This window comes from Aplysia californica, unplaced genomic scaffold (genome assembly GCF_000002075.1).
Source record: "Aplysia californica isolate F4 #8 unplaced genomic scaffold, AplCal3.0 scaffold00639, whole genome shotgun sequence".
NCBI classification, from domain to species: Eukaryota; Metazoa; Mollusca; class Gastropoda; order Aplysiida; family Aplysiidae; genus Aplysia; species Aplysia californica.
Window position 1 is genome coordinate 152,176 of NW_004797909.1, and position 26,735 is coordinate 178,910.

The 26,735-nt window shown below is 39.7% G+C and overlaps 1 protein-coding gene across 1 annotated transcript in view; it reads right to left on the reverse strand.

Annotated features, from left to right (window-relative positions):
• Positions 1-7,036: 7,036 nt before the first annotated feature.
• The window catches only part of LOC101864329 (nephrocystin-3), a 36,087-nt gene continuing 16,388 nt past the window's right edge, over positions 7,037-26,735 (reverse strand). The window contains exons 17-30 of the mRNA XM_005107875.3: positions 26,384-26,525; positions 25,716-25,880; positions 23,259-23,356; positions 22,889-23,011; positions 21,832-21,932; positions 20,918-21,009; positions 16,375-16,616; positions 15,553-15,628; positions 13,367-13,500; positions 12,466-12,637; positions 11,905-11,973; positions 9,554-9,679; positions 8,931-9,056; positions 7,037-7,928 (exon numbers count right to left, since the gene is read on the reverse strand). Coding sequence (XP_005107932.1) covers positions 7,794-7,928; positions 8,931-9,056; positions 9,554-9,679; positions 11,905-11,973; positions 12,466-12,637; positions 13,367-13,500; positions 15,553-15,628; positions 16,375-16,616; positions 20,918-21,009; positions 21,832-21,932; positions 22,889-23,011; positions 23,259-23,356; positions 25,716-25,880; positions 26,384-26,525 — 1,801 coding nt within the window. The 3' untranslated portion in view covers positions 7,037-7,793. The remainder of the gene's footprint in view (positions 7,929-8,930; positions 9,057-9,553; positions 9,680-11,904; positions 11,974-12,465; positions 12,638-13,366; positions 13,501-15,552; positions 15,629-16,374; positions 16,617-20,917; positions 21,010-21,831; positions 21,933-22,888; positions 23,012-23,258; positions 23,357-25,715; positions 25,881-26,383; positions 26,526-26,735) is intronic.

Genomic DNA, 26,735 nt, shown 5'->3' on the forward strand with positions numbered 1-26,735 from the left:
TTTTACAGCGTTCGCAACTGCATAAGGTCGTATGAGCGCGCGGGACACATTAAACATTATTCAGTTACTAGGAAATTGTACATTTTGCCCGGGTGGCGGCCGAAGCCTACTCTATCGATTTTGGACCACCAAGGCACCTTTAACGTGTGCAACTTGCACACGGGCCCTCCGAGATTTTTCAATCTTGTCCGAGAAGGCTAGGTGTAGACCTTTCCTACCATAAGATCAGGTGTGTGGCTGAAAGAAAGCAGTAAGGAGCCAAGGAGTAGCAGTAAAAATGCTGCAGAAAGAGTCAGGAGCCCAGAGGAGGGGGCAAAGGAGTTGACGGGGGAGGGGGCAGAAAGTGGAGACGAAAGCAAGAAAGGATGTGAAAGGTGAGAATTTTAAAGAACATTTTTCGTAGATATCCGGATGTGAACGCGGGACCTATTGTATGAGAGGTGAACACCTTAACCTCTCAATCTTCTTTTTTGCTTATTAAAGAAACATTCATTGATCATCCTCCAAATCAGACAATGATGTATGGCCTATCATGTTACAACAAAAACCCCAGCCAAGCATTCTTTTTCAGAATTTTCTCGTGAGGCCTACAGGTGTCTAGATCTACATAACATCCATAAACCACTTGTTAACCGACAGATATCTGTATGTCCATGTTAACAGAATATATCTATAACTGTGAGCCCACAGTCTAAAATAGAAAAACCTCATTCTAGACCAAAAAAGTATTTTTGTCTCAGAAATTATATTTCATATTGCATAATATATAGTCTCTACATATTTACTTGTTTCGAAACATGTATATACAATTGCATATTATACATTTATATATATACAAGCAATTTATGGGCAATAACAGATCACTGCAGTTGTAACAAAAACAGTACCGGTAGCGGTAAAGGATTAAACCCCAAGAGAAGAAAGAATCCAGAGTACAGAAATTCATCACCAGTCGTATCTATAGACTGAAGTCTAGGGTTGGCTAAACAACATTTATAACAACAAGCTCTTATTTCAACAAAAGCAGAGGTTACAGGAATCAAAAACTACAATAGGGCCTACAGATTTCCTAAACTTTTTTGTTCACTGTGGTTTATGAACGAGGTAGGCCCTACGGGTAAGGGGAAACAAAAAAACAGAGAAAAACAAAACGATTTTTTTGAGTGCTAAACTTAACTCTTTAAACCCCATCGAATGCTGGGAGCATCTGGAGGTAATAACCCTGTTCCGCATCCGACGCTCCCCGATACTAGTGACAACTGTTTCGTTTTATTTAGTGCTAGTCTTTGCTTGTTTTCGGAACTATTCCCAAAGCCAGAAGTACAAACCAAGTTTTTTAGTAATGACTAAGCCTTTGTTTCCAACATTTAAAAGTTGGAGACAAGCTTTGGGGTTATAATGAGACATAGTGCTCCAGGTTCAGGTGACTGTAGAAAAAACTCTGGGAAACGGTGGGAAAAAAAAATCACGGTTTAAGGAGTTAAGTATCATATGAGATCCACACAGCTCTATCGTCAGCAACCTGAGTGTTCAACTGTTCTTAGTTCAGAAAGCAAAATTTTGCAGGAGAGAGAACAAACACTTTTTTTTCTTCTAAAAATTGTACCAACAACATTATTAGGATGTAGCCTATCTTTTCCTGCTTTTATCATTTTGAAGTAAAATTTGGACAAAATATTTCTCAAGCACATGCAACCATTATACCAAGTTTAGAAACTGCAATAAAACAGTATCAAAATTTTGGGCTTAGTACATCTGAACTGCTGGCCAACAACATGGATCAGAATACAAGATAAGATACATCTGTATTGTCCAGATCCTGGCACATATGCATGATGCAATAATAGAATGACGAATTAAAAGTAAAATCTACAAGTTAAGAGTGAAGAAGACTGAAAAGTGTGCAATCTAAACATTAAATTCTTTGCAGCTCAGTACTATCTCCACAATACTAAAACTGAAATTATCTTTCTTTGTCTAATAGATATGAAACAGTACACAAATGAATCCCAGAAATAAAAATAAAAATACTCTGTTCAGACTGACTCCAATATTCATTATGTTTCTATTAAAGTAAATTAAAGCACAAATTCAGTTAACACTTTGCAGTCACACAGCCAGAAGTACAAAATACCCTATCTGGTCACCCAGCCAGGAGAGAGACTACAATGGACTTATCAGGCCTGGCGCTGAACTGCACCAATGATAGTACATAACAAGATAGTTCACTCTGCTCTATGAGCCAATCAAATAAGCGTCCTCAAAATCAGGTGGCGCCCTCTTCGAAAAAGCGCAACCTTTGCGAACAGAGTGACCCTACTTGTGTGAAAAAAATCAAAGTGAAACTAACAAGCTTTTGACTAAATTAGAATACAAATTTCAGAAGAAAGCTTTTTTAAATAGTTACGTTGACAAAAAACCTCTTCCGGTGGAAGAGGCGAAAGAGGCGACTGTTTTCTTTGTTTAACTTTGACTTTTGAATGAGAGGCGAGAGGTCATTAAAATAAAAAAGACCTAAAACTCCGCACTGAACAAACCGCAACAGCTGATGAACAGCAGTCGATCTGCTAACGCAACGGGGTGCTATTCCTATTCTTCTTCTGGAGAAATGAAAGAGAGCTTCAAAACAAAGACTGCAGGGTCATCTGAATAAATGAGTAGACTTTCGCGGACACTTATTTGGCTGAGTGAACAATCTTGTTATGTATTATCTATGACAGTGCCAGGTGACTGGAAAGGATAATTTTCAACAGCGTATTATTGCGCCAGATGACCGCAAAGTGTTAAGGTGCTGTCCTAGTCGATTTCTTACTTAAAAATTGAAAAGTCCCAAAAGCGAAACAAGAAGACAAAACAATTCAGAAACATGAGCAATCAGGAAGACAGAGTAAATTATCCTCCAACATTATGTTAAAAAGAATGGTGATTGCTCCTGTATTTTGTATTTGGGGTCATCCTTGTCATATGTAAAGGCTTTGAGCTTGCACCGGAAAAAAAAATATTTTCAGTTAAATTTACAACTCCAACAACAGGACCATGCACATATATATATATATATATCTCAGGAAATGTACCTTACCTAATTTTCGTCAGATCATGCATCTACACAACTGTACTTGGAAATCAGCAGAGATGAAATATGTGACAGTTGATAAAGGTAAACGTTGGACGGGATGTAATGTTGTACATTCAAAAGTAGGACAGACATAGTACAAAGACTGCCTCAATGAAACAAATAAGCTGACCATGGAAACTGTTGCAAAATCATGTAAGCATTTAGGGGAAAACATTACTATTAATAAGCATTTTTTTTTTTACATTTGGCTCAAACAATTAAGTTCATTTAAACAAAATAGCAGTTGTGAGTAACTCTATATATATACATATTATGTTCCTCAATCTGACTTTGACAGAAGTAATATTCAACATATTATCTTTGGACTGGACAATACCTCCTATTTTTTCCCCAATGTACAATCCCTAAAATAAAAAAAAGTGTGACACTGAGTAATTGCAAAACTTTTGAATGAGTTTAACACTTACAGTATCGAAGGCTCATATAGTGAAAAACCCTTGTGTACTGCACCAGTTTAGAACACTGAGGCCGTTGTAGAAGTTTTTTTAAAATTAGAAAAACCTTGGCAGCCCAAGAAACACAATTTAAAAATTCAGCGAGGTTCATCAATCATTCAGCTATCATATAGAGTGATTTCCTTTGGTATTTACTTCAGGGCAGTGCGTCCATTCGTCGTTAAATTATGTGTAGTGCACCTGGTTGCGTCAGCGATTAAGTAGTGAGCACATACTATGGCCTGGCAACTGCGACGATACTGTAGTAAGTGTTAAACATCCTCCGAGACATAAATGGGTAATTTGGAAAACCTGGAGCTGAATTCATGTGAACCAGTAAAAAAGGGGAAAAAAAAGAAAACAAAATACAGGCAAACTAAAATTTGGAAGTACGCAGGTAAATCTCAGTAGAGATGTTTCTGTAGGTTTTCCTTATCTAGAGAAGAGCTAGGTGAGCCATACGCAGGTCAGGAATTGATCAGTTTATTACCACTATCCTACTGGGAGGAACATCCCTTTACAATCACAGTTTAACTTCAGAGAGAAAAGGTACATATGTAACAAATACGAATATGACTGAAGCCGTTACTTTCTCACTTTTCAAATAGGCCTACAGGTCAGGAATGATTATGCGTAGTTACTTAAAAAACAAAATACAACAGCAAAAACAAAATTTCAAAATATGTACAAAACAGCTTCCAAGTCACCTCTATGGTTACAATATAAGGGGAAAAAAGGGCTGCAAAGGACGGATTCAAAATAATACACAAACTGATCTTGCAACATATTATATCAAAGTATTACAAGAAAATTAAGAGATTCTGTTAGATAAATTGCCTTGAGGAGAAGGATGCACACTTCTACAATAACATAATTCTAGCCTGATTTCTGTGACAAGGGATACCAGAGGACTATTCAAAACCTAAGAGACTGCAAGTAAAATATATGTTTAGAGACACAACAGTTAAATGAGGTGGACATAAACAGTCACTAAAGTTCAATAGCTTGGAATTAAAATTTTGCTACAAAAAAGACTGCACCCCTAGGACCCTTAAAAAAACATCAGAAGTGTGTTATGGGAGCAACCTGGTATTCACACTTTTCTTGATATAGTCATCAGATTTGAGAACAATTATCACAACATTACAAACAACATTAAATGTTGATTGAAATTCTTTTCTATACCACAAACAATTCTCTGTCCCTTGAAAGTAAAAATATGAACTCACAGTCAACATAAAATTACTGCCGGACTTTCATATGTACATTGAAAGAAGCTGATGGGTTTCAGTTTAAAATGACAAGGGATGACTTTGGCACATATGCTCATCGGACGGAACACAATTATAAGTGAAATAACTTTCATAACAATAAATACAGCAACAGCAGTAACACAAAAAACAAAGGATAACAATGGCAAAAATGGAGCGGGGAGGGGGCGGCTAGTGATAACAAATGGGTTAAATCAGAAGGTCAGGGTTACAAAAGTCGAGTTGACACATTTCCAGTGTTCGTTATATTCAAACACTTTGACGTTTTGGTTAGCTACAGCCTTGCTACCAGAGGGCAGGTGTAATTACCACTGATATATGAATTCTGAAACTATGAACTTTAAAAAACCTTACATGTACATGAAAAAGTGCTGATGATTCAGTAATCATCGGAATTTTGCTTCTTCTGGCACCTTTTGTTTGCTGCTATGACAAAAGTTACCTACACCACACACCAGAGAAGCTAAAAAATATGAAAGACATTACTACTATGCAGATGTTATACTTGGTGCTTGAGACAACCTCAATAGTCAAGTTTTAAATACATAGAAGCATTTAGATTGCACTAAAAATGAAGTACACTAGACTGAGACTCAACAATGACAGGTATATAAATAAAAAGTTTATATACTACATGAAGTCAGTCAGCTCAAAAAGACTGATTTTTGTCATTCAGGTACTTTGAGATAAACTTATTTATACTGATATAAAGTAATACCCTGTGTAAAAGAATATATTATACATATATTATGGATTGCACTAAGGACTGATAACTTGCAACCTTGCAGCGTTACATCTTAGAACAGTTTTTGATATATGGGCAGAAAATACTTCTAACTATTCTCTCCTGTACTTCTGGCCCAAATCGTAACAAGTGAGATTAGCTCGGATGCTGAAATCACAGTCAGGAAGCAGGGAGATGACAAACATATTTTTCCCGCTTTCTGTGGGGAATCCATTGTCTATCCTTTGAAATCAAATCAATTCAACCTTTCACTACATAAATGTAAAAGAGCTATATTATACGTATAGCTAGAGAAGTAAACTGCCATGAGCAAACAGTATGGATACCTTGTGGGTTTTGATGCTGAGAGGAACTGAGCACTTATCTGCTATCCAAGTTTTGCGTGGACGCTGCAGCCGCAGAAAAATGGATCAAACGTGCAGCGGAATTTTCATTTTTTTGGTGAATTTTGCAACATTTTGTGGCATTTATTAAACTTTCAGACAGAGAGCTCTTTTTGGGGGGGAAACACAATTGATCTAGATCTAGATTTTTGTTTGTTTTATTATGGGGTACCCACTACGGAAGGATCGGGCCGATCGCCCGACTCGATCGCCTGAAGCTGAAAACAAATACGTTTTTGAGGCGACCGAGTCGGGCGATTAGCCCGATCGGCCGATCCCATCCATAGTGGGCCCTCTGTATTAATAAGATTTACGGAGCTCACAACAGCATACATGTACTGTAACTCATATGAGCGCCAAGGGGTGGATGTCAACAGAGTGGTTTAAATGGGGAGTCAGGTTTACTCTGCTCACCTCTCTTGCCTCAACAGTGCAAAGTCTGCTTCGACTATCAAGGCACCCCGGAAATAGCAGTTCACAAGAAGCGTGACAAACAAAAAAGAAGTAGAGGAAAAAATGACGATAGTAAGGATGAGGAAAGAAAAAGCAGCAGTTCCCGTTATTCCCTATGTTATTGTGGCACAGTGTGAGCATGACATTGATAAATCAGCCCATTTACAATTCTACTGTTTATAAGAAAAAAAATGTCAATATCCCCCTTTGGGAAGGGCCTAAAACACTTCAGTGAGTAGCATTGTCTTCCATCTAGATTCTATTGTGCATGTGCTAGTAGCGGCTATTGTATAGGAGTACAGGCGAGACGAGATTTGTCTTTCAGCAAAAATGGATACATTTTTGAAAGGAAAGAATACATTGAAAATAAATGCTGCCGAACGTCAGTTTGGCGGAAAACTGTTCTGTTAGTGTTAGTGCGTACGTAACATGGTACTTGACCATGCCCGTAAATTGATGACGGTGGATGGGCATTTCTGTGTTTATGCCATCTTCACCCGAGGCTTTTCCTTCTGGGGTGTTTCTAATTCTAATTGCCAGCTCTACCCCTGACTTTAGAATGTTGGGACCATTGTTGTTGCTTGGTTGCGGTAGGGGTGGTTTTTTTATCTTCAAATAATTCTCCTACATATTCTACCCATCTTCCTAGGACTTCTTTTTTCTAAACAACATAATTCTCTTTTTTGTCTTCAACGCCTCCTGACAATCAATGACAGCTCAAACTGCCAGCTCACCTGATTATGAAATTACTGGTGTAGTGTCTCAATTCTTTGGGTCACACTTTTGCTAGTATTTTATGTTGTGGGCTTATGTTTCTAAACAATAATACACATTGTATGCTGCTAATGGCTGGTTTTAAACATTTTATTTACAGTGTCTGTAGTGCTACTTCTCAGCTTATGATTAATCAGTACTTTATTGGTACTTATATATTTAAAGCAGTACAGGTATGGAAAAAGAAGTTTAGACATGGAAGGAATCCTTGCTGAATTTTTGCAGAATTTTGTCATTTTGAGGGTAAAATTCTGCGCAGATTTTTGAAATTTTCCATGCAGAAAACTACGATGTCAGACTTATGGATCTGTCTAGTGTTCAATGAAGTTGTTGCCCAGGATAGGTAATACAGGTAATACTCTAACCCAAAAACTGGCTGAACAAAAGAAAACCCGGCAGTCCAGCACATGTGGGTACAAGCGGATGCCACTATTTATTCAATTGTAGGGGAAATAAAACTCTCAAAACATTTTCAGACAAAATGAATAATGCAACAGAAAAGTATTTGTCAGTGACTTTGGTATTTAAACAAACATAAATACAACTCAACCTGCACAGACAAAACTCATCTTGAGCAATATTTAAATCAGACCAACATCAGATATTCTTGACCGTAGAGTTTGTGTCGATGCTGGAGCTGCGGCGAGACATGACCTTGTCCCCATAGCTGGAACCTTGGTCTTTGATCTCTGTCGCTCTTTTGTAGTAATGAGCAGCAGTCTGAAAGTCCTCCTGCAATAGTAAAGTAGTAAGGTACGAACAAAAATAATTGTCCCACAAAAAAAAAAGATAATGATAATACAGTAAGATGATAAATAAAAAAATATATATGTAATTTGCCCCACAATTAACTGAGAAGAAACAGTAAAAAGGGGTCAGCAGCCAAAAAGGAGCCCCCCCCCCCCCCACACACACACAAAATGACAAAGATGTGACCTGAGTGCCATGCCCAGCGAGAGCAAAATAGCACACATAAAGATACCAGGTATGATGTAAATAATAATGATAATATTAATAATAAAAACAATAAATAATAAACAACATTTGTACTGCGCATTTCCCCTTTCAAAAGCATGCTCTAAGTGCATACAACTATTATTACCCCAGCAGACCCAAGAACACTAAAAACCATTCTCAACTTCGCCTGTAAGACCACCAAGACCATAATATATATACTAATAATAATAATAATAATAATAATAATAGATAGCATTTGTATAGTGCAAATCCCCGCTCAACAGCAGGCTCTATGCGCTTCACAATCTATACTATTACCCCAGCAGGCCTGAGAGCATTCTGAAACAACCTCAACTTTCTGGGAAGCATACAGTGCAAGCGGCCATTTATAGGCGCTAAAACACTAACATACAGACAAGATCTTTCGCTGTCTATGGCCGGATACCCATTTCCACCTGGGTGAAGTGAGGAAAATTTGTGTAAAGTGCCTTTCCCAAGGACACAACGTCGGGCCTGCGGCTCGAACCCCTGACCCTGCAACCTCACGATTACGAGTCTGGTAGCCTAACCACTAAGTTGTACACAATAGACAGTTACTCTATTATAGCATCCTAATTTTCTTTCTATTCCAAACTCCTGTAGCTTCCCCGTTTCCTTTCCTTTTGTCTTTCTTTTTCCCCACTCTAACCATTTGGTCACTTTCCCTGCAGGAAAGTCAAACCATTTACGCTTTCTTTGTTATTACTACCTTACAAACATATAGACAAGTCGACCTACCTGCTCATATTTCATCACAGCTAGGTTGCGTAAAGTCTCTGCCACACGGGGGTGATGCAGCCCTAGCGTATCCTCGTAGATCTTTAGAGCTTGCTCATAGACAGGCTCTGCTTCCTCATAGCGGTTCTGAGAGAAATTTTACCAGGTGAGGTCAAATCTGAGAGAACTTGTGTGAGGAGAGGTCAAATCTGAGAGAACTTGCGTGAGGAGAGGTCAAACCTGAGAGAACTTGTGTGAGGAGAGGTCAAATTTGAGAGAACTCGTGTGAGGAGAGGTCAAATCTGAGAGAAATTGAGTGAAATTGTGTGAAGAGAGGTCAAAAAGGGAAATCCTACACAGACAAAGTTAAGCACAAATATCAATACAGATGAAATTGTCCAAGACGGATGCCCATTGTCTTGGTTGTTGGGATATATCCCTTAAGACTATGGTTCCAGATATAGTTCCCCCAAACGTGAAGTTATGAAGAAGTTCAACCTCCGAACACATGAAGAGGGCTATTCTTCAAGACCTTGTGTCTATCCCATCCCAAAGAAAGGCTCAAATAGCATAACATACAAACCAGTTCAAACCTCTTCAAACAAATAAAAGAGCAACAACTTTTGAATCCAGTATTTACCAACCTGTTGTGACATAAGGACAGCCAGATTGACCAATGCCGTGGCCACAGATGGGTGGGTCGGCCCAAAGCTTTTTTCCCTGATCTCCACCGCCTGACGGTAAAGTGGTTCGGCCTTGTCGTACTTGCTCTGTTCCCCAGGAGGATGAGACAAACTCTCTTAGTACGAGTAATGCAAAAGAAGGAGTTGACTATCCAAGCAGTGCGAGGAACATGCTCATTACTCTTTACCTCCGGTGAGCTGGCTCGGGCGCATTCCTTTACGATGGCTTCAACATCAAATTGCCAAAAACAAGTGTCTCTTTTACCAGAGTTTCATTCATTAGATGAAGAACTATCAAAATAAGTCACTTGTTTTGATTTAATCACCCATTTTATGACGTTTTTGTCATTTTTAGATTTAGTATAAAATAGGGCCCCCGTAAAGGGTTTATCCCCCTCGGAGATAAAGAGTTAAGCTTTGCAATACAAAGGCAAAGGTTCAGACCAGACGCTAGAGAATCAAAATTATGGGAATGTTAGATTCAGATGAGAGAATCTCTTACATATTCATTATTTTTCAATATTGAAAAAGAAATATTGAGCAAAAAAATATTTACCCATGGTGCTTTTCTAGGCAAAGGCAGAGTCAAAGCCGAGTGGAAAGTCCTTTCCCATGCTTATGTCCCATTAGTGACAGATAAACCAGAGGCCTTTGGGGTGGTATCCACAATTTTATGTTCGTTCATTAGCTCTTTATCATAACTACCATCACAACAGAACATTATTACTTCTTTTATAAAAGCATTAGTAACACCTTTATAATTCATCTTTGCCCAGATTTGGTTTACAAAAGTACACAGCGTACAATATCAGAAAATAATATGTTGCAATGTATAAATATACTAGTGTTGGTAGCAGCAGCTGTGCATCTATTTTTATTACAAAACTGAGCTGGCGAACCCCAATTGAACATCTGTCACTGTCACACACTTATAGGAGAATACAGTGGAAACCATATATAACAGGCCCGGTAATAACAGGGATCCGGTAATAACAGGGATTTTTTAAATGCCCGTTTTTTCCATTCTCTTTGTCTCTATTAAAAGTTATCGGCAATAACAGGTCCTCAGCGCAGCCCAACCGGTGATAGCAGGGACAAAGGCTCGTCAAAAATGTGTAAAAAGTAAGAGAGAGAGAGAGAGGGAGAGGGAGAGAGAGAGGGAGAGGGAGAGGGAGAGGGAGAGAGAGAGGGAGAGGGAGAGGGAGAGAGAGAGAAAGAGAGAGAGAGAGAGAGAGAGAGAGAGAGAGAGAGAGAGAGAGAGAGAGAGAGAGAGAGAGAGAGTAACGCAGTGACGGAGCAAGCCCACGCAAGCCATGCCACTGTGAGCATACGCAGCGTGTGAAGCGAGAGAGGGCTGCGGTGTGCCGCAGACCTTGATCTAGCCCGAAACCAAGCAACACACACGCATAATGTCACCAACGATGTTAAGCGCAAGAGAAAATGCCTTTCAATTGACAAAAAATTCGAAATAATCCAGGCTGTTGACAAAAAGCAGGCTCCACTGGCAGAGATTTGTCGTCAGTTCGACATTCCACCAGGGTCGATTCACACCATTATCAAGGATAGAGAGAAGATAGTGGCAGCATACTCCAATTGAAAGTTCACTCTGGACTGAAAGAAGATGAGACTACCCGATGCTGATGCTGTGGACCGCTCTTCTGGCGTGGTTTAAGGAGGCAAGGAGAAAGTTGGTGCCAAAACCACTGTTCATGGGTACTTCTGGCAAGGGAAACTACCCATGAATAATAAGTACAGCTGGATTAGTCCACAAATGCTTACTTTCCTTGCATTTCTGATTTAACAGGGATCGGATATAACAGGACATTTTCTCTACTCCCACCATCCCTGTTATATCAGGTTTCCACTGTAATCAGAATGTCTTCCCTGGAACTGTAGTGCAAAGAGCTCTACCTAAGAAAAGAGTTGTTAGGTGCGGCATAAAGATAAGAAAAGATAAGATAAGATAGTACTTTATTATCCCAGAGGGAAATTTTCCATGGCTGTACAGGACCATAAAAACACATGCAGGTATACATAAAAAAAATAAAATCATATATATTACTCTCATTAAAATTCAACATAAAGGAGAAATAAAGCTGACAAAAAGTACATATTTACATGAAATGCATCATTCAACCACATGCAGGAATTTAAATACTAGACCTTTGGAGTTATATATATACAGATACATACTCTAAGAGCAACACACATCTATGCTCATTCTGACAAAAGCCTTATGCTAGATGGTAAAAAACTTCTTTTATATCTTTCTTTCTTTGTTTTTGGAGGTAAGGATGAGTTTTTGTGTCTACCTGTTGTTTGTAGAGGCGAGCTAGCTGGTTGATGATACTGGCCACAGCCGGGTTGTCAGGAGGCAAGTGCTGAGAAAGAAAAATTAAAGTGTAAAGGATTATTTTGTCATCAGTATCCTCCTGAACAAATAAGGAAACAAAAGGTTTCATTGAAACTGAAAATCCACGAAAAACCAAATGAGGAATGAGTTTGAGTAAAGGAAAGCACATAGACACAATAACAGTCATGCAATGCAGGGAAGAAACAAGACAGATAGACAGAAAGAACAGAGGGAAAAGAAAAGAAGCAGGACCTATACTAGTGGGGACCTCCAACCACCCGTACATTAGGAATTAAACCAGAAAAACAAGATACAACAAAATATTTGTGATTACATTGACCTGTTTACAACTTTGAAAGATCCTACTTTAACGACCACCTGTCCATGACAATCACCTGCACAATCTATCACTCCCCCTTCCCCATAGTTCTCTCATTCTACATCATCAAAATTCCTGTTATCAGAAAAAAAAATCCCATGAATATCTTTGCACCTACCAAAAGCTGGCACAAAAGCATACCTTGAGTCTAATTCTCAGGGCTTCATCATAGAGGGGCTCAGCACGTTCAAAAAGTTTCTTGTCGTTGTAGAGGGCGGCCAGGTTGTTGAGTGAGGAAGCCACATCCAGGTGGTCACTTCCCAGGATTGTCTCCCGCATCTCCAGGGCTCGCTTGAAGAACGATTCCGCAGTGCTTTACAGATGGAGAAAATGTAGAGGTTGAAGTTTACTGCAAGTCAGCACAATGTCAACAGAAACAGTGCAGGACAATTCTGTTGAAATTGTATTGTTCAAGTCATCCACCCATTGTTGAGGAGAAAAAAAGGTTGTCTTAGACAGATGAACATGTTGGTCAGTGTCATTATGATGTAGAAAAAGCACAAGTGGGGAAGTGGAAAGTGGTCCTTTATACAAATGATTGTCTTAGATAGGTGGCTGTTAAAACAAGTTCGACTACAGTAGTCCAGCAAAGAATAGGGATCAGTGCACAGATACACTTCCACACACATATACACACACACAAACACACACACAAGCACACACAAACTAAAACTCACAACACACACACACATTATTAACCCTCAACTCATTCTCATAGTCATATACACTTTCATCTAAAGCCACACACATATATGCACCCCCACCAACTCATGAACATATATTCACACACACACACACACACACAACACCCACAATACATGTCTACTTCCTTTAACAAGGAAAGTATGGCCAAAACTGTCCAGGATAGCAACTTCATTTTGAAGAGAACATTGCTTGTCTGGAGAGTAGAACATCTTGGAGAGTGTCAGTATAATAATAATATAGGAAACATGCAAGGGAGAAAGTGAGAAGTTTTTGTTTGTACAGGAGTTTGTCTGATTGTCTTGGACAGGTGGCCATTAGAGCAGGTTGGACTACTCACTCTGGGTTGTTCTGTAGATAGTGCAGCACCCCCAGCTCATTGAGAGAGCGTGCCAGGTCGGATGAGTCCGGGCCCATGACAAGCTCCTCTAGCTGAACCACACGCTGCTGCAGCGAGTCAACACATGGCTCTCCCTGGTTTTGTTTGTTTGTTGGAGAACAGGGAAGCACATTGACAAGTTGACTGGTATTTGGCGTAAGAGAAAAGCACAACAGACAGCCAGAAACAACAATGGGTAAAAAAAGAAATAGGACTGCCAGTGGCATCCTCCAACAGTCTAATCTCCCTGATAATATTTAGGTAGCGTAAACACGGCCTCGCGGGCACTCGCGGCCTTCCGACAGCGTGGTATTGGTGAAATCGGGGTAATTCCGATCACTGTTTCTTTGCTCTTTCACTATAAAACACCAAATGCCGCACACCTTGTAAAAGTTCAGCTTTTCCTCGTTACAATGGTGTAAGTTGTTTATATGTCCGATTATTAGGAGCTGGAGAATCGCCGACGAAAGCGAAGCCCCTCGCGGTCGGAATGCGTGGTCGGCCGGTTGAAAAATTGACACGCGTGCATTCAAATGCTTCGCAGAACGAGGGATGATTAAATATCGTCTTTTTATTGGCGGAGAACAGTAGAGCTTTAAATGTGCTTACCTGTGATATATTTTTGTCCTTTGGCGTCTAAATAGAAAGCTTTTAAAAATACCGTCAAAATGTTTAAAGATCACTTTTTACACAAAATATGTCAAATACCGGCTTATAAAACTTATCAATTAAAAAATCAGTTTATTTTCTATTAGAATAAAGTAATCAACTTGGAATTATTTTTTATCAATCCTTCCGCGAGATTCGGAAAGCATGTGACCCCGCATCCGTGGTACACTACAGTATAGAGCCGACTCGCTCGCTGCGGGGGCTGGTGCGGCGCCGGCCGGGTCAACGCTCGGTGTTTTTGTCGAAATAACGACAGATCATCATGTTTGAGGCGATAAAATACTGATTTGTAATGATCACACAGTCTTGAAAAAAATTAGGCTCCATATATTTGTTATAGTGATTGTACTCTGTTAATGTGGAGATGTTTACTGCTCTTGGTACTTTTTTATTGTCTGTCAAACATGGGGTTGCAGCCAGTGACTGACTTTAACAAATTTGATCAAATTTTAAACAAGTACAATTTTCTTAAAAATTGACGGAGAGGTTAAAGAATGGTACCAAAATGCTCAGTGGATATAGGCCTTTTAAATGAAACAGATAAATTTGGCATACAGCTAGTTTGAAAATTTAGTTTCTGGTACCTATAATATTTGTTTATTTGTTGGAGAAAAGAGAAGCACATTGGCACATTAACGGGTAGGCCATATTTAGGGCAAGAAAAAAGCAAAACAGACAGCCAGAAACAACAATGGGTAAATAAAGATGTAGAACTGCCAGTGGAACCCTCCAACAATCTACTCCCTCTGGTAATGTTTATTTGTTGGAGGACAGAGAAGCATATTGACACATTAGCTGTTATTTAGTGAAAAGGAAAAGGAAAACAGACAGCCAGAAACAACAGAGGAAAAAAAAGAAGTAGGACTGCCAGTGGCACCATCCAAGCATCTAATTCCCCTGATAAACAAAATCATTTGATGGGTTTGGATTGAGCTCCAAACATAATAGGAATGGAGTAAACCACTCCAGAATGTCCATCAACCACCCTCTCGGAATATGGAAAGTTTCACCTTAACAATGGCTGATGAATAAATGCCAAAATGCCAAACATCAAAGCTCAATGTGTACTGTTCTCTACGGTACTCCCTATGACTACATGACCTAATAAAGAGAAAATGTTGATTGAGTACATTTGCATTTACTTGGTCCATCTTTAGAGTATCTACAATGACCTTAGTGCTCAAAATATTTAAGAAAAATGATCATTTCTTTATATTTGGACCCACTATTTTGTGGGCTACATTTAATATCTTTGAACAATATGAACTCCATTTCCATTGTAAAAAAAAAAAGAAAGCCAAATGAATTCATTTAATTTTCCAGATTAACACCAGTAGGAATAAATACTAACAGGAACACAAACAAAAGATAAGATTTTCTCTCTCTCTCTTTTACGCACACACACAAACTCGCACACACGCATGCACACACACACAGGCAAATGCACACGCTCACACACAAGGACGCTGTCTACTCACAGACTGGCTTCTAGGAGTCTGAAGAGTTTTCTTGATGGCGAAAGCTTTTTTCCTCAAGCGATGTGCCAAGTCATGCCTGGAATAAAGCCACCAGTATAAACATAATGGGAACTCTCACTTTCACTTAGATATATTTAACTCTTTGTGTACTACAATTCCACAACATGACAATGATATGGTCAGAAAAAAGAAGGCCTATAACAGCCAGGTAATATTAATAATAACATTCAGCACAAAGACAAATCACCATGGAAACAGATGTAACATTTATCACAGAGACAACAAACCACCATAGCAACAGATGGACCATTCATCACAGAAACAAAAATCACCATAGCAACAGAGGTAAACATTCATCGCAACGACACAAATCATCATAGCAACAGAAGCGTCACGACCCGGTAGAATAAGGCGCTCGTCAATTTTAGGACATGTGGAGTAATTGGTATCATATTGAAGCTTGTTCATTTGTCACGCTTTCGTTAAAAAAATACTCATAAATTATAAATAGCACTCAAAATATTTGCAGTTGAAGGACGTGGGGGTCGCCTGCTTTCACAAGGAAAATAAGCGAGCCATTGTAAACTGCAAATTGATATTTTTTTTGTGCCTTAAATTAACATTTTTCAGTAAAATCCACACATAAATGGGTTTTTAAATGGATCTTAAAGGTGTTGAGTCAAAAAACAATAATTAGATAAAAATTGCCAAATGAATAGAAAAATGCCAGTTTCTTCAATTTCATTATTTTGACGAGCGGCTGTTTTCACCACGATGCCTCACAAATGTAAACATTCATCACAACGACGGCGACAATCTCACTTGTCCTGCTTGTGGTAGAGCGCGGCCAGAGCCTCCAGCTCCTTCACCACTAGTGGGTGGTCCGTGCCCAGCGTGTTCTGACAAATCTCCAGCGCATGTCGATACAGCGTCTCAGCCGTGCTGTACTTGCCCCACTGCGCGTGAAGCCCGGCCAACATGTGAAGTGACCTTGCCACCAGGGGGTCATCTGGGTCAAGGTCGATCTCGCGGATCTCCAATGCTCGTTGCAAAGCAGGAAGAGCCTGTGGGGTACAGAGTTTGCAGAAATTAGAACCAATTGTGAAGGGTGCTATCAAAAAGAGTTACTTCTTGGATTCCAGCCCTATGGAAATAGATACAGTGAACGCTTAAAGGTGAAGTTTTACAATTTATAGGTATGAAATAATAAAAGGCATGTTATACTCGTACTTAGAGTATACAGCATTAATCATCATCATCATTCGGTGCCTTGCCGACTAACGTGGGCGATCATGGACCTCCACTTCATTCTGTCTTGCCTTGCAGTGATGGTGTCTGTTGTTCTAGCTGCTCCCAGCCATGTTGTCATTTCGTCCAGTATCTTTTCTCTCTGTTTGCCTCTGCCTCTCTTTCCATCAAACTTGCCTGTTGTTACAAAATTCTCCAATGCTTCTTTCCGCATTGAGTCCGAAGAAATTTGCCTGTCCCTTTTGTATATTCGTCACAAGTTGTCTTCTGCAATTTGCTTCAATCAAGACTTCATTTGTTTTTCTAGCTGTCCATGGGATATGTAGCATTCGTCTTATGAACCATAACTCTGTCACCACAATTGTTCTTTCCAGCTGTTTATTGATTGTCCACGCTTCGCACCTGTATTATAGGATTGGCTCGATGTAACTTTTCAGTACTCTTTTTCTCGTTTCCAGTAAGAGATTGACATTTCTGAGTATCTCTTTCTTTCATTTTGTGGAAGGCTGCTTTTGCTTAGCAAATGCGGCTTTTAATTTTGGGGTGACATCATCTATCTGATGATATAATGGTCCCCAAATATTTAAAATGTTGTACTTGCTTGAGGGAGGTGTCATTGATTTTGATATTGCATGTTGGGGTTGGAGTGTTTCTGCTTATCACCATTGTTTTGGTTTTCTTGATGTTTAGGCTTAAGCCCATGTTGTCACTCTCTTGTATGATGACATTTAATAGATTCTGTAGGTGATCTTCATCATCTGCTATTTGGACTGTGTCGTCTGCATATCTAAGATTGTTCATATTATGTCCCTCTATCGAGATACCTGGCATTTCTTCTATGTATCTCATGACATTTTCACTATTCAGGGAGAACAAGTCTGGAGAAAGTACACATCCCTGTCTTGACTCCTCTTTTAATCTGTATGTATTCGCTGATGCCGTTTTCTATTCTCATTGCAGCAGTTTGATCCCAGTACATGTTCTTGATAATCCTTAAGTCCTTCCCGGCATTAATGTAAAATCTAAAAATTTGAGCTTAGAGTCGATTTTTGGCCAATATCTTAATTTCTTTGGTCGCCTGACGAAATCGTGAATTCCACACGAAGCAAATTTTACAGGAGAGGGGGAAAACGGATTTCCTCCGTCATTTGGCGTTCATGACATAAACTAAAAGGATAAATGTAGTCAATTACCATTCAGAAATAATACTGTTGTACATCTTTTCCGTAGATGGTCATGCCTCTCTCCACAAGTCCAAGTGTTCCAGGTTTGTATGGATTTCACAAGCTGCAGTTGGAGTGGATCTCAAAGCTCCGGAGATAAATCGTACAGCTTGATTCTGGATTTTATCAAGAGACCTCTGAGTTGGTTTGCTGCAGATTGTCTGTAGGGTTAGGTTACTTATATTCCATGGCAGAGCATACATATAGCTGTCTGAGAGCATCCTTGTCTGCTCCCTATGAAGTGCTAGCCAGTCGTCTGAGAATGCTAAGTCTCTTGTTGGCCTTGGTCTTCAGGTTCCAGATATGATTTTTGCATGAAAAGTGTTTGTCCAGCTCGAACCCAAGGTAGGTCGGGTTTTCAACTTTTTCTAGTTTGTTTCCCGCAAGTGAGATGGTGAGATTTTGCTTTGCAACTTTGTGGCTTTTTGTAAAGAAGGTGTAGATTGTCTTGGTACAATTTGCTTTTAGTTTCCACTTGCAGCAGTAGTTGTTGAATCTATCTAGATCCTCATTTATGAGCCGTGCACTGATGCCAGCTTGTTTACTTGTATGCCAGATGGCTAGGTCGTCGGCATATAGCATACCTGCCAACATTGCCAGGGCTAAAATTTGTAGTTGATGCAATTTTTGTCCGAAAATCTGTAGTTGACCTAAAAAATCTGTAGTAGACTATATTACCACTTGTCGCAAACTTAATTTGGGATCCTTATCAATATTTTGACCCACATCACATATGCATGAATGTGTTTGCGACTTCAAACAAATGTAGAATTTAGTAGAAAATGTCAAAGAACAAAAAAATATGACAAATATGAAAACTACCAGAGGCATTTACCCTTAAGCAGTTGGTGCCGTTCCTGTCCAATTCATATATTATGTGCACGCACACACACACAAATGAAACCAACCCCCCCCCCCCCAAAAAAAAAACAACAACAAAAAACAAAAAAAACAACCAAGAAACAAAGAAGAAAAGATGAAGAAAAGGTGGGCCTTGGATGACTTAGGCCTAGCCTTGGCCCTTTGCCGTTGCAGAGTTAACAAAGTAAGAGTACGACGGACCCGAGTCCACACAAGGCCTGCACCAACGTGCGTTTTGCAGAGAGTTCTAGATCTAGTAGTAATCAAAATTTAGAATCCTAAAATTTGCTTCCAAGTTCAGTTTTTGTCCCCTGGTGTTGACCACCCCCCCCCCCCCCCCCCAGGTGTATCTTAAAAAAAAAAAATAATCCTCCCATTCCGGAGTCCTATACTTCGCAGCGCTCAGACTTTGAATGAACTTTGGTGACCCCTACAATTGCCAGTGCTCACAATGTGATGGAACGTGCAGGTTCATTGACCGGTCACAATGGCGAGCCCGACAAGACGCTAGCATAACATTAATTTTCTTTTCTTTTCTTTTTCTTTCACAAGTGACAGCACAGGACAAATATTGATTTATTTTCAAGGCGACACAGCGTTTGCCTTGCACAGCCTGCATGTTGTTACAATTAAAGTTCCGTTATCAAACTACTACCAGCAAACTTCTGGGTGGTAATGAAAGTGAAAGTATATCTTGATTATCCCGATCAAACGTCGGTATCACACATACACTTCCGCTTGCCACCATAGCCGACTGTCTGCGTGAAGAAACATACTCTCGGGGAAGCCATGAATATCACAATCGCGACCGGCAAAAACGAACTTTAAGGGCGTTATCGCATTTAGTTTTCAAATATTCGATAACTTTCTCGAATTCCTGGGAAATTCCCGGGGCCCTGCTGAATCACAAAGTCGGAGGCTTATCTCTCAAAATCGGTGGATCGGTAGTTTGACCAAAAAGTCGGTGATCTACCGATTTTTTCTATTCGGTTGGCAGGTATGAATATAGGGCCTTCTCCGATTTCAGTATCTCAGGCAGGTCGTAGATGAAAACAAGGAAAAGAGTGCAACTCAGAGAGGAACTCTGGGGTAGGCCCTCCTCCAGTATTTTTCAATGGTCTAAAGAGGCATTCATGGAGCCAACAGTCAGCCCCGCGAGTCATAAAAACCGACTGATGAGATCGTGAATTTCACACAGGCGTGGGATTCACGGTTTCATCAGGCGATTTTTGGGGCACAGTGTTTATTCATGATTTTTCTTATTACGTCAGATTACACGTTTGAATTGAGATAATTGAAAAATAGTTTTACAGGGACATGTATCTCACCAAGCACTGTCAAAATATGCACCAAAAAAAACCCAAACAATTTTCGAAAATTTGTGGAATTCACGGTTTTATCAGGCGACCGACGATTTGTGGCTTGCGAGAAGTAACTCATTTTGTCACCACGCCTCACAATTTTTGTTTATAGGACTTTTAAAAAAAGAGAATGATATCATAATAAAGACATTGTATTAGAAAAAATAAAAATGAAGCTAAGACTATGGTGCAGATTAACCACCTCTGGTTAATGGTTGACCAGAGCTCTAGTGTAGTTTGCTCCTTCTTTCCTATCAAACATCTCTCATCTTTGTCTCTCCTCCTCCTTTTCTTTGTACGTTTCAACTTGGTAATCTTACGCACTTGTACTGCCTAACTGTGTTGCAAGCACTTTAAAACCCTTACTAAAACTAAACTAAATGCCTCTATAAATACTATAGTGGGTACTCACAAAGTAATATTCTATTATGTAACCGAGGTAAGGATGCAGAGTTTTGAAAACCTCCCTAAACAACCGAAATTTATTAACAACCCAGTCGTGCATTTAAACCAGAATTATGCTCAACATAATCCATACGACATCAACAGAACCATCGGTATGCCCAGAAAATGTATCAATGAAACAGAGCTTCCTCATATAAGCCCCGCAGGACCCAGTAATAATTTGTGCTGCCTAATCAAGAAAAGAAAGAAATTGCTGGGCAGACCCACCTGAGAAAGAAGACCCAAGTCTCGAAGGAATCCTCCAAGTGTTTCATATATTTCTGCCACTCGAAGGAGACTCAGCCCTTTCTGTCCAGCCACTGAAAAATACAAACATCAGTACATCGCAATCTATAAACATAGCCTACATTAAAATTCCAGAATTGACATTCATATGAAACAGTACAAATTAGAAATATTGAAGTCGAGAGAGCTGCCTGCAAGCTGCACCCATCAGCAAGTGAAAGTGAAGGTTTTCGTAAAATGTTCAAAATATAATAACAAATTCTTCTCTGCCAGGATTGGTTCCACAGGCCATAGCAGAAGCCACATGCTATCTCAATCCATATTTCTTCAACTTTGCATTAAGAAATGGCCTCCTCTGCAGATGCATTGGTCATCATCAGGCATTGATGGACAGGCTATTACAAACATACATACGTAGGTCTAAACAGCAACCCTCCCCTGAAAAAGCTTCAAATATAGAATTTTATTTAAAGAAATCATCTGTCAAGAAAAACAAGCACAAATTAACAGATTTCTTTTCGTACCTAGAAATAGCCCAAGAGTCTCATTCATCCATGATTGTCTGCCCGTTGGCACTCCCCATTTGAAGCAGATTCTCTAATGATATATGTGTTACATTCTCACACATTTTTTTACCCTTTCAAGATTTTATTTTTGAGCACATTCAACTACTATCCCAACCAGCTAGACATTCCTTCAAAACAGAAATTACACGGCTTAAAAAAACATTTTTGATGCATATTTTCAGGACAAACACTTTTTAGTTTGAAAAAACAAAAATTGACAAAAGGAAAGGAAATTTTTACAAGCTAATATAAAGGGTATAAGCGGAGGATAAAAGAAGAAGCCTCACATTTACTTGATAGAGAAAAAGGTTAAGTCACTTCAGCACTAACCAACTTCCAGGTTCTTGGTGGCGGTAAAGTAGGCCTCAGCTGTGCGGTCCTTGTCCCAGCCCACCGTCTGCCAGTAGCCTAACAACTCAGAGCAGCGACCCCTGGCAGACGCAGAAAAGTTATTGATTGTGTCATTCTCTAACTATGTAACTGGTTTCTTTCAAAATGTTCAACATGTAACCAATTTTAAAAACCTTCTAATTTAAATGATGAGAGAAGACACAAAAGTTACATCACAGTAGGCCTACTTCTATACCTCACCCTGCATTAGGGTATAGGCCACGGACAAACACTTTCCGTTTTTCTCTATCCTGGGCTAGCCTCTTGATTTTATTCCCACTTTTCTGTACATCAATTTCTGTAATTGTCTCCAGGTTCCATGAGGTCTTCCCCTTGATCTTTTACCCTGTGGATTCCAATCCAACACTTTCTTTGTTATGCAGCTGCCTGAATTCCTGAGAGTATGTCCAATCCATCGCCACCGCCTTCTTCCTACCTCATCTCTGACTGGGATCTGTATTGTTTTCCTTAGCACTTCCTCGTTGGTGACACTGTCTGTCCATCTGATCCTCGGTAACATTCTTAGACACTTGTTAAAGAAAACCTGGATCCTCTTTACTCAAGTCTGTTCACAGTGCATGCTGATTTTTATTGAGGACCCATAAATCCACCTCAGCATTTGCTTTAGAACACAAAGAGATGACCTATTTCTTCCATTTACACAAATTAAGTATACCCTCATTGTTATCATCCATCACGTACCATACATCTACAGAAAATAGTGAAAGACACTGCTACTTAATAGGCTATCTAATTTGTTCTTTTCCTCCATCAGTCGGTTAATTATAATTTTGCATCAATTTCCCTTTTTACTTTCGATTTGATATTTAACACAATTTAAAAAACAAAGTATATATTAAACAATGTTCAAGAAATTATTACCAAAAAAAATGCTTTGATAAAAATTCCTTTAAAAAAAAATCCCAAACCCATAAACAAAATAAATTTGCTTAATCTCGCTTGCACAAGACTCAAAAGTTAAGCAAAGGCTACCGACCTGGTACAAATCTGTTGAAAAATGCCCAGGTCCAGGATACACTTCTCCATCTGCTGTTTGTCTCCCATCTGACTGACCAGCCATGGGAGCTCGTCCACAACACGCATGGGGACCTGACCAGGGCTGGAACAACAAAACAAAACACAAGAAAGCATTACAGTACCACTTACTGTTACAGAACAGCGGACAGCCTAAAATAGATGGGTATTAATTTCATTGAAAGCAAAGCAAATGAATAAGCTTCCGGATGATACCAATATAATGTCTCATGCCCAAGAATTGGCAAGCACCTGATTCCGCTGCATCGAGACACACATACTCAACTACAGCATACTATATTGTACAGATTTAATAAAAGATGAATAGGTACCTCATGTGCTGTTGAAAGTAGCCAATGAGAGACGCTCTGACGTCTCTGAGCCGAGTCTCCTGTCCCTTGAAGCAGAACTCGTAGACAGCCTCCTGGGCCTGAAGCACACGCATAAGATATTTTATATAAGATTATGAAGAAAATATTCCAGTAGCTGACATTATTAGATTATAATATCTTACTCCCAGCATTTCAATATGAACCCCCCGAGAACACATTTGGACTACTACAACAAACATTGTGATAATTAATCATGTTCAATTTTAATTTTTGTATAAAGTTGACATCTCTCGAAAAAAACCCCGAACAAGCTAATTTTGAAGGTAAATGAGATACTGTGAGATTTACAGGGTCCTTATTTTGTTGGAACGGAAAAAAATAACAGGTCAGTCTAAAGGACAGACGGACAGAAGACACAGTAACAAGGATTAAAGCGGGGCTGCCATCCCATTTCAATGGTTTTTAGTAATGACCATGAAGAAAATTAGTAATTTCCCATAAAAATTAGTAATAGTGCTATCATTTTCAAATTTGAAGTGTTTCAAATTACTATATTTCAACAAACAAAAATATGTCTTAATTACGGAAAAAGGGGGAAGCAAGCGGGGTGAAGGCACACTGACTCACGCCGCGTATCGGCCGATCAATAAAATCTATTTTTAGACCGCTTGGGTCTCAGCAGCGTGGCAGCGATGTTTCTACTTCTATGCTTCTACTCGTGTACGGTATTATTGTGGGCAAGGCGGACTCGCGCGAAGTGGACCAGCTGTTCCTTTTTTTAGGGGGGCGGGGGTTGATTTTTGAGATTGGCTGTTTTCAGACTATTGGCGGACGATTTACAGGTCTGCACTCAGACTTGTAAAAATTGTAATAAATCGCCTTACGATCGGAATTTCGTAGAGAGGCTAAAAAATCGTAATGATTTCGAAAAAATAGGAATGGTCGGCAGCCCTGTTAAGGCTGCCTGTCCGATACCATAAAGATCAGGCAAATAGAGTGGTACAGTCCATGCCGGCTTTAAGACGAAGCGTGCTTAAGTGCGAAGTAGACATAATCCAGAGATTTTCATGTAGAAAATTCCCCGTGCTATTACCCTTTGTTTGTAAGTAGGCCTATAGCGGTCCCGCAAAAGTGTGCACTGTTATTTAGACACCCGCCATGGTAGTTTTTGTTCGCTTGTTTGTTTTTGTTTTGTGGTCGAATGGGAAATGAAAACTTAATTTAGACGGCCAGTCACGATACAGCACACTAGGCCTACTTTAACACACTGCCTGTGTGTACCACTGCCCGCTGTGCCACTCATACATGTACCACCGCCTTCATCCCACCTCGCACGTGATACACAATCAGGATTGATGGATAGCGAGGGTCAAAGGTGAAATCGTAGCCAGCCTCCCTTTCTCGTCACCCCGACTCTTTGTATTTTTTTTTTGGTCGTGTGTAGCTTTGCCCTAGGCCAAGGCTAGATCCTATGTCCGCGCGCACGGCTGTGTGCTTCTCTCTGCCTTCCTCTCCGCCCGCGTGAGTGTGTGTGTCCATCACTTGCGTTCTTTGTGTTTCTCTTGACACACTCCACTGCTGCGGTGTAAACTGTGTTCGAACTTCGATGGGTCATCATGAAAATATTGACTGTCTTGTAAATGAAGCGTGCTTGAAGCTGAAGTTACCGTGCTTATAGGTGTGTAATTTATATAGCAAAAATTCGGTAAGAGCCGTTTAGCGTGCTAGAGTCCGAAACGTGCTTAAGGCCGGCGTGCTTAAAGCCGGCACGGACTGTACTGAACCAGCAGGAGAAATTTGACAGAGGCTGTTCATGAGATCCTTGACTATATACAATATTGTCAGTTTTTCTGCAGGTGATGACGACAAAATAGCTTTTGGTGATAAAAAAGCTGACAAAAAATAGCTTTTAGACTGGTGGTCTCTACAGATGTGTGCTTAGGAAAAAACAATAACCCTGTTAAAAAACAAAGCTTTGTACGGCAGCGACCACCAACGGTGAGCTTGTCTGTATGAATCTGTCACTTTGATGTTTCCTTTGCATAGATGATTTAAATGATATACGTTGGACTCATTTGTACATGCCATAATAAGGCATAATTTTTTATAAAGGAAAAACAAACTAGGAGGGCCTTCATTTATTATTATTATCATATTACTGATAAGCCAAAAGTACACTGAGTTATAAACCAATTCTTGACACCTGCAGCAAGACTGTTTCAGAAAATAAATGTGGGTGGTTGGTAGGTGCTCTGGTATAGTTTGCTCCTTCTTTCTTCTAAATCAACTATCGTCGTAATCTCTCCTTTTCTTTGTACACTGCTCTCTAAAAATACCTCAAATCTTTGGCACTTATACGACCTAATCGTGTTGCAAGTGGCATAAAACACTTACCTAAACGAACTTCCCATTTGAGAAAAAAATGAGAAATTCAATGTCACGACAGAAATGTCTCACCTGTGCATGAGCAAAGACCAGAAGTCCGAGCTGGTACCTCACCAACAAGTGATGTGTCAGGAACTCGCTCAAGGCACACAACTCTGGCCAGCCCAGTCCTGGGATAAGAGCCAGTAATTCTGACTCCAACATTCCACAGCGGCTAGCGTAGATGTACTGCAAAATCTGGGACCAAGGAATAATAAACATTGACTAAAGCAGCTCATCCAAGAAAAACAAAAAAGTAACAACAATTAAAAACAAGAACAGTAACGACAGCTGAACTGACATAACAGTAAAATATTGATAAAAGTTCTAGTTACAAGAATTATAATAAAAATTTCAGATATGACACAGCAGGGTAGTGGAAGGATATTGCTGACTGGCCCCTATTCCCTTCCTATCTGTCATTTTTATTAATTTTAGTCTACATTGATTTCTTTATTTATACCTATTAACTGTTAAGACAAACCAACCACCCCTCGGTCACCAGTGCTCATTACAACACAACTCAGACAACCACATTCCCTTCCTGTGTCACACTATGAGTCGTTTTAATTCATTTCTGTCTACACTGACTTCTTTATTTATCCTTATTAACTGCAAAAACAAGCCAAACACCCCCCCCCCCTCCCCTCCTCAGTCACCAATGCTCATCACAACACCACTCTGACCACCACTTGACTGACCTGTCGGGCGAAACCATAGACTTCCTGGCCCAAGCAATCAGAGGAACAGGTCAAGAGTGAGCAGTAAAGGTCAAAACTGTCACCACAGGAGAGTAGAGATGATACGTGTCCATCCACAGTAGCCGAGTCAGCTCTGCCTAGGCTGTTGAATAAGAAAAAAAAAGAAAGAAAACCCCCAACTCTATATGTTTGTCAGGAGAGAGTTACAATAAACATACATTACTTCACTCTGGCTTGTGTGGCGCAGTCCATTCTCAACTTGATTAAAATGTAAAGAATAGAGATTCGAATCTATAACCAGCAGGAAAAAAAAATGTCATACATCAAAAACAGGGACAGAATTACTTGGGAC